Raw genomic sequence first — 7,682 nt, 5'->3', positions numbered from 1 at the left:
CCCCCCTCCCGCCCGCGGCCGGCTCGCGGGACCCCCGCCGCTGCGGGTGCGCGGGGGAGACGGCTGCTGCCCCAGGGCGGAGTTCGCACAGTCGCATCGAGTTCATAGCCGGGGAGAGGCGGTCAGAAACCGACCTAACAATGGCGATCGGATGGGCCGAGGGGGTCTCTGAACGGCGTGTGTGCAAATGTGAGATTTAGGGGGGAAAAATGGGGTTGAAATATTTTTTTGGCGTGTCGAACGGTGTTTGCTTTGACTTTCGTAAGTTGCCAAAGTTTTCTTTTCATTTGCACTGAAAGAAAAGCACTTTTCTTCCCGTGTTACATAATGGAGGGTTGAAGAAAACAGTGTCCCCAGGCTTAAAATAAGTGGTGTCATCTTAGTCTCCCGTCCCAGTGGGTGTCAGATGTGGGGGAGGGGTCTCTGCGGGACACAGGCCAGTCTGTCGGTCCCCAATATCCGTTTATATTGGTCTGATGCAAGGTCGGGCTGCAACTTCAGGCTGATGGTGACCCGCGCGCCGGGCGCGGGGGCCCGGTAGGCAGCCCCCTCTGGCGCTACTGCCGGCGGGATAACGTAATTTGCAGGCACCCCCCACCACCACCACCACCGCCAGGCTTCCCCACTCCCCCCCAAAAAAACAGGAAATAAATACCAGCCAACAGCACGCGGGCAAAGCAGCCCGTGTGTTTTCCTGGAACTTTTCCTTGTAGTTTTAGAAAGAAAGCCTATTTTTCTGAAAGCGGCCCCAGCTGCCTTTCAGATCTCTTGGTATCGAAAAAGATCAGCTCCCACTTTGTTCCGGTGGCCGCGATGCCGAGCAAGCGGTGAGAGATTAAGAAGGTACCCATTTCAAAAAGAATTCCCCCAGAAACGAGGCCGCGATATCTTCTTTACAATCATGACCAAAATAATTAGAAAAGTGAGAAGCACACTTTGCAAAGATTAGGCAAAAACGAAATCTGGCCAAGGAAACCTTTTCTCTATGGCATCGACCGCCAAAGGACTCACTCAAAGAAATACGCTGTTTACAACTTTCTCAGAGTCCGAAACCCTCTTCTGCTAACATGGCAACTGGACGATTGTATGTGGAGGATTCGGATTTTTTTTACAGAAATGTTGAATACAGATGTGTGCCTTTTGGGGCCCCCATGTGCCTTTGCGGGGGAGGAGGGCTGTCGATGGCGAGGACCTGCTCTCACTGTAGTACGGTGGGGAAGGGAGAGGCTTGTTTTTTCACTGAGGGGGACTATAGAGCAGTCCCCTTTCAAGGTGTGTTTCCTCGTGGTCTCCTGCCGGTTCTTGCGAAGGAAGCCTAACTCCAACTCAGATGCTAAGTCTGGGTTTCCAAGCCTGTAAGACTGGGGGTTTGGAAGTCAAAAGGTAAAATTGTGAGTGAATGTCTCGGCAATTTATGGTAATAATGAGGTCTAATGAGGTTGTTAGAAAGATAAAATGTTATTTACCAAAAAACCTGATGGGATAATTTGACTCGCTGTGTTTTACTACCGATGATAAAAAGAATATTGATTGCAAATAAATCAGGGCCTTTAAATGCTTGCGCACAGTTTGTGCTGTTCGCCGCACATCAAAGTCAAACTTGAGAGATCAAGTCGCAGAGGCCCAGGAAACCGGTTCCGCTCCTCGCGCCGGTGCTGCGGCCCTCGCGTTAATATTTTACCGGATAAGCCCTCCTTCTGTGTTTAAGAAAAACAAATGGTGTTTTTGTTATTGTTGTCCGTGATGGCCAGGATTAAAATTTTAAATGACCTGTCACCACTATAGACCTTTAAGTGTGGGCGAGCCATTATATGCAGATTAATCTGAAAGCTAAAAAAGAGTTGTGCTTTCATTTTAAATTGGTGGCGGATTTGGGCCCGGAGAAAACCCGGGCGGTTTATTTTGTTTGACCCCCTCAGGGTCTGAGGGTGGGGGTGTGGGCTCTCGGTTCTTTAGGTTTGGAGAAGCTGTTTTATCGGCCTAGTTAAAAGGTTTTCCCCTCCAGCTAGTGCTTGGTAAACTTGGAAATCCGGCTTCTGGAGTCGTTGTGGGGGTGGGGTGGGGGACGGAGGGCGGCCTAGGGAAATTCGAGGGGCCGCGGCTCCCGCTGTGGCCTTCCAGAGAGAGGCAAGATTTCTGGAACTTTTCTTGAGTGACAGAAAAACTCTCCAGGATCCGTGGAAGCGCAGCTCCTGGAGGCGGCTCGTGGTGTCACCCCCACACCCCCCACTCCCCGCCCTCGGTGGTGCATTGGGGCCTTCTGCTCTCGGCGGACGGGAGCAGCCGACTTTCTTAGCTCTGGGGACTCATCTCTGTTTCTCTCTCTCTCTCTCTCTCTCTCTCTCTCTCTCTATACCCCCACTCTCTCTCCTCTGTTGCTGGGCCGCGTGGCTGCAGGGCTCACAGTATGAACTCAAGGACAACCCGGGGGTGCACCCCGCCACATTTGCCGCCCACACGGCGCCGGCCTACTACCCTTACGGCCAGTTCCAGTACGGGGACCCCGGGCGGCCCAAGAACGCCACGCGCGAGAGCACGAGCACGCTCAAGGCCTGGCTCAACGAGCACCGCAAGAACCCCTACCCCACCAAGGGCGAGAAGATCATGCTGGCCATCATCACCAAGATGACCCTCACGCAGGTCTCCACCTGGTTCGCCAACGCGCGCCGGCGCCTCAAGAAGGAGAACAAGGTGACGTGGGGCGCGCGCAGCAAGGACCAGGAGGATGGCGCCCTCTTCGGCAGTGACACGGAGGGCGACCCCGAGAAGGCCGAGGACGACGAGGAGATCGACCTGGAGAGCATCGACATCGACAAGATCGACGAGCACGACGGCGACCAGAGCAACGAGGACGACGAGGACAAGGCCGAGGCGCCGCGCGCGCCCGCAGCGCCCGCCCCGCTCGCCCGGGACCAGGGCTCGCCGCTGGCCGCCGACGCGTTCAAGCCGCAAGACTCGCCGCTGGGCCTGGCCAAGGAGGCCCCGGAGCCCGGCGGCACGCGCCTGCTGAGTCCCGGCGCGGCCGGCGGCCTGCAGAGCGCGCCGCACAGCAAGCCCAAGATCTGGTCGCTGGCCGAGACGGCCACGAGCCCCGACGGCGCCCCCAAGGCCTCGCCGCCGCCGCCCGCGGGCCATCCGGGCGCGCCGCTGCAGCACCCCGCCTTCCTGCCCAGCCACGGACTGTACACCTGCCACATCGGCAAGTTCTCCAACTGGACCAACGGCGCCTTCCTGGCGCAGGGCTCTCTGCTCAACATGCGCTCCTTCCTGGGCGTCGGCGCGCCCCACGCCACGCCCCACGGGCCGCACCTGCCCGCGCCGCCGCCGCCGCCGGTCGCCGTTGCCGCGGGGGTGCTCCACGGCGACAAGGCTTCAGCCCGCAACAGCCCCGCGCTCCCAGGTATGACGCCCAGGGTTGTCCTTCCCCCGTCCGGGCCAGGAACCCGGAGCCCCGGCGCAGCTTGAAGCGGGGCGGGGTGGGGGTGGGGAGGGGCCGCGGATGGAGAGACGCAGGGGCTGCCTAGCCCCGCCGAACCGCGACCCTGTCTAAACTCGGGGAGCGAGGCCAGGGCCCCCGGCCCTCCGGAGAGAGCCGCGCTCCACGCTCGGGCCTGCCGGGCAGAGGAAGCCCGTTTCTGGCGGAGGCCCTGCCCCGGCGGCGGGAGGGACGGACCGGGGTGGGGTGGGCGGAGGCCCGCGCACCTGCACCCACCCTGCACACCTGTCCCGTCGCGCTAACGCTGCCCCCCCCATCCTCGCAGAGAGAGACCTCGTCACCAGGCCAGACTCACCGCCACAGCAGTTAAAGTCGCCCTTCCAGCCGGTTCGCGACAAGTGAGTGCGCTTTGCTTGGACCCCTGGGCGGGGGAGGGAGCAGGGTCGGCGGTGCTGGGGTCGCACAGTGGCTGTTGAAGGGCAGTGCCCACCCGCCCCGCGCGCCGGGCCCGCCGGGTCTCCCCGGGTTTCTCCGGAGCCGGGAACGGCGAGGGGCGGGCGACGCCGGGCGCCAGCGTCCCTCCTGACCGTGCCTCTGCCTTCCTGTCTCGCTGTGTTTCCCCCGCAGCTCGCTGGCCCCGCAGGACGGAACGCCGCGGATCCTCGCAGCCCTCCCGTCCGCCTGATTCAGGGTCTTCTTTTACTTTTGCGGGGGGAGGGGGGTGGAGTTCGGGAGGGAGGGGATGAGGGAGGAATTAAGACAAATATTTCAGACTGGTGTAAAGGACAAACATGGCCACGACGTCAACGACTCCCATCCATCGCTTTCTGCAGAAAGGGGTTCCTCCGGCCGAGCTGGCGCCCGGGCAGCCAGCCCCCGCCCGCGGCTTGGCTTCGGTCGCTGCCACCGTGCTCCGGTTGATGATCAGTTCGGTAAATGCCCCTGTGTGCTTGTTCTTTTTTTTTTTTTTCTGTATATAGAGTGATTTCAGATTGTAAATAGCGCGTCAGCGAACTTGTCTAAATCATATATTTTTGTCTAATAAACTAAAAGAAATGATGCCCACTGCTCCTGCTGCTGTGTGTGGCTGGGGGTGTCCTGAGTGCTGAAATCCTGGCAGTGCCTGGGGCTTGGGGAGGAGAGCCCCCCCCCCGAGGGGGGAGGGGAATCCATCTGGGAGGCAGTTGTTTCTCAGTCTTTTGGTTGTTGAGTTTGTAATATTGTCACTGGGCAGTTTCTTGTTGGCAGTTCGATTCTTAACTCTTCTGCATACATATATCCGGGGCATGCCTTTCTCAGGACGGAAATGAGTTCGATTTTAGGCGTTTTTATAAAACGATTTCTTAAAATGGGCAACAATGGGGGAAAAAGAATTTTCAATCGTGTCCCCAAAGGAGAACTTGGGATTTGAAATCAATTTATACCTAGTTGTCTCGACAGTGTATGCTGGCGTCAGGTCGTTCATGGGGAGAATGAGGACATAATGGAGTATGAAATTTTGCTTTGAATGTATTTTTTAGTTATTTGGTTAAATCAAACGTGGAGAAATTGGAAGGCTCTTTTAAACTCTCCTGATGGAAGGCAGGGATGCGGCGCGGGGGTGTTCTCTGGGCGTGAGCGAGAGGGCTCCGCAGTGGTGGGGGGAGCACAAACTGGGAACGGGGCTCTGGTCTCCCCGGGACGCCCCTTTAAACTGTGGGCCCAGGTCTGGGTGCACCGAGTGCGCCAGCCCGGGAGCAAATGAAACCCCAGACGGCCTAGGCCGGGCTTTCAGGCAGCTGGGAGCGAGGTGCGGGTCGGGGGAGGAGGGGACAGTGCGTGGCGGCGCGGGTCTCGCGTGCGCGGGGAGGCGGTGGCCGCCGAGCCTCGGGGACGGCGTTGCGCTCGGAGCGGGGCGCGCCGCAGCCGCCTGCACGTCCGACAGGGCTCAGGTCACTTTGGATTTGCGGAAACTGAGACGGCAAACATTTCCCAAACTGCGCGCGAGGGACGTGTGTGGACTGCGGGGCAACCTGCCCAGTGGGAAGAGGCCGAGCCCCCCGCCTCGGCCAGGGCCGCCTCCACGCCGCAGCCGGGTCTGATCCTCGCCCTCGCACCCCTTCGGGGCCCGCTGTCCCGGGGCGGCCAGTAGCGGCGAAGAGCAAGGCTGTCTACAGGCTGTGGCTTCTCCGCGGCGGGGAAAAGGGGCGGCTAGAGCTGAGGACTGGGGGTGCCACCCGCGGGGCCCACTCTCCTCCGGCGCTGTTGCCCTTCTCCAGCCTCTCCCCACTCCGTCCGTTTGGAGGAAGTGGCCCCCTCCCCGCCCCCGGGGCGGAGGCGCGAAGGGGGCTGCGAGGGCCAACGTGGACGGCGGGCAGGTGGGGGGCCGCGGCGGGCGGGGGTGTGGAGCCGCCGGGGGAGCCCGGCCCGGAGCCGAGCCGAGTGCTGGCGGGCGGGCCGCGGCCGCGGGGGAGCGGCTTTCGGTCCGAATGGACGTGCTCGAGGCGCCCTCTATGGGTCGAAAGCGGAATGGGGTCCTGACGGCGGCGCGGCTCCAGCTCCTGGGGCGTCGCGCAGAATCGGGGGGGTTCTGGGCCTTTGGGATGCGGTGGGCGCGAGATTCTACTTGTGGTGTCCGGGCTTTTCTGTTTTCTTGGGTGCCACCCACTTGTCTGAATGTTGGCGGGGTGTTGCCGGGCCTGCTGTGTAGGCTGCTGGCTTTCGGGGAGGAGGAAGTGGGTGCCAGGCTCCAGGTGGGTCGTTGTCATTGTTCCGGGCGGGGCCTGAGAGTTCAGAGAGGAGTTCCTCGTCTGCCCTCGACTTTAGTGCTTGGGGGTCACCGCAGCCCTGGGGTTCCTGTTTCTGAGTTTTGGGTATGGAACAGTCTGACCACTGGGGCCAGGTGTCCTTGGCGTCAGTGCGTGTCCAGAGAGCTCTGACCAGCGGTGTCCTGCGCGTCCTCGGCCCACAGACGTGCTGCTCTGGCAGCCAGTGTGCCGGGAGAACCTTCCTGGGCGCCCTCTGGAAGCAGCAGGTGGATGCAGGTGGGCGGTAGAGTCCTCTGCCCTGGCTGGCCTCCACTCTCTCTTACTTCCCAGACTCAAGTAGGATGGTCCGTGCAGACACCGGCAGCTTGCGCACCCTAAAAGTCCATTCTTTTCTCTTTTTATATTCAATACATTGGGACCCCTTAGTGCTGTCGCCTAGGTGGCTGGGCCAGAAGGTGCTCCCCAGGGAGATTCCAGCCCTCAGAATCCAGTGGCCCAGTAGTGTTAGGGTCTGTGTCCCTCCTGAGGACTGGGGAAGTTTCCCACACAAAGAAATCAGATTGGAATTGTCTGGAGGGTAAAGCTAAAGGTGAATTTTCAGTTCAGCACTGAGGAGCACTGTTTTTCTTCGTGTGTCTTTTGTTTATATTTGTTTCCATCTTTCCCAGCCATGCAGCCACCTAGGTGTGTGCAGCCTGGGGAGCTGCGGGCCCCAGGGGGACTTCTGTGTACACAGTGTTCCAGCTCCTAAAATATCTGGGAGTAGACACAACCCCCTTTTATTCTAAAGCCAAAGTGGAGTTCCTCTGCAGCTTTCTGCACGGCAAGGGTGCTCTCCCACCCCACCCCTGCCCAGGCGCAGTTTCAGAGAGGGTGGTGTTCTTTGCAAGTGTTCTGTGACCTGCAAAGAGGAGGATGAACTTGAAAATGGGAAAGGGTGAGGCATCTCCACAGGATTAGTGTTTGCACGTTGGCTCCCCCTCCGCCTCAGGAACAGGCTTCCTGGAGAAAAGACACCCTGGTCCCCAGGACAGGGTTTCTGTCTCCGAGGCTTGGTGGGGGAAGGGTGAGAAATGCAGTCCCGGGACCCTCCCTTTTCTGCTCCAACCCCAGCTGGTGCCCAGGTAACAGGATGATCAGAAGCACAGCCCTTCTAGATCAGGGGCCCCCAATTCCTGGCCTGGGGACTTGGGGAGTGGGTCCAGGCCCCGCTCCAGCCACAATCGTGACCTGCCAGAGTCTCTGAAATCTCTCTGCCCTCACCAGCCTTCCCTCCCCCTCCGATCAATTATATGCACCAGCACATTTATCTCGCCTGCAATATGGAGGATTCATATTCATATCTCGGTTTTAGTGGCCTGACACTGATTAATGTAATACGCGCTGTGGCTCCGAGGGGCGCGCCACCCTATGAATCATGCACTATAAAGTTTCAGTCGTCCTTGTGATGGGACTCTGCCAGAGAGCAAGGAAGCCAGAGAGGGAAGGAGGGCGGGGAA

At 59.7% G+C, this 7,682-nt stretch overlaps 1 protein-coding gene across 1 annotated transcript; it reads left to right on the top strand.

The window, feature by feature from the left end:
- The first annotated feature begins 505 nt into the window (after positions 1 to 505).
- IRX1 (iroquois homeobox 1) lies at positions 506 to 4,497 on the top strand. The gene is made up of 5 exons (XM_019653046.1): positions 506 to 537; positions 764 to 827; positions 2,398 to 3,400; positions 3,762 to 3,834; positions 4,064 to 4,497. The coding sequence occupies exons 1-5, from the start codon at positions 506 to 508 to the stop codon at positions 4,119 to 4,121; spliced, it is 1,230 nt and encodes a 409-aa protein (XP_019508591.1). The 3' UTR covers positions 4,122 to 4,497.
- Positions 4,498 to 7,682: the final 3,185 nt, after the last annotated feature.

The sequence above is a fragment of the Hipposideros armiger genome, unplaced genomic scaffold, assembly GCF_001890085.2.
Source record: "Hipposideros armiger isolate ML-2016 unplaced genomic scaffold, ASM189008v1 scaffold_193, whole genome shotgun sequence".
Classification (NCBI taxonomy): domain Eukaryota; kingdom Metazoa; phylum Chordata; class Mammalia; order Chiroptera; family Hipposideridae; genus Hipposideros; species Hipposideros armiger.
Note: the sequence above shows the minus strand (reverse complement) of the source record. Positions and strands in the feature narration are given on the sequence as shown.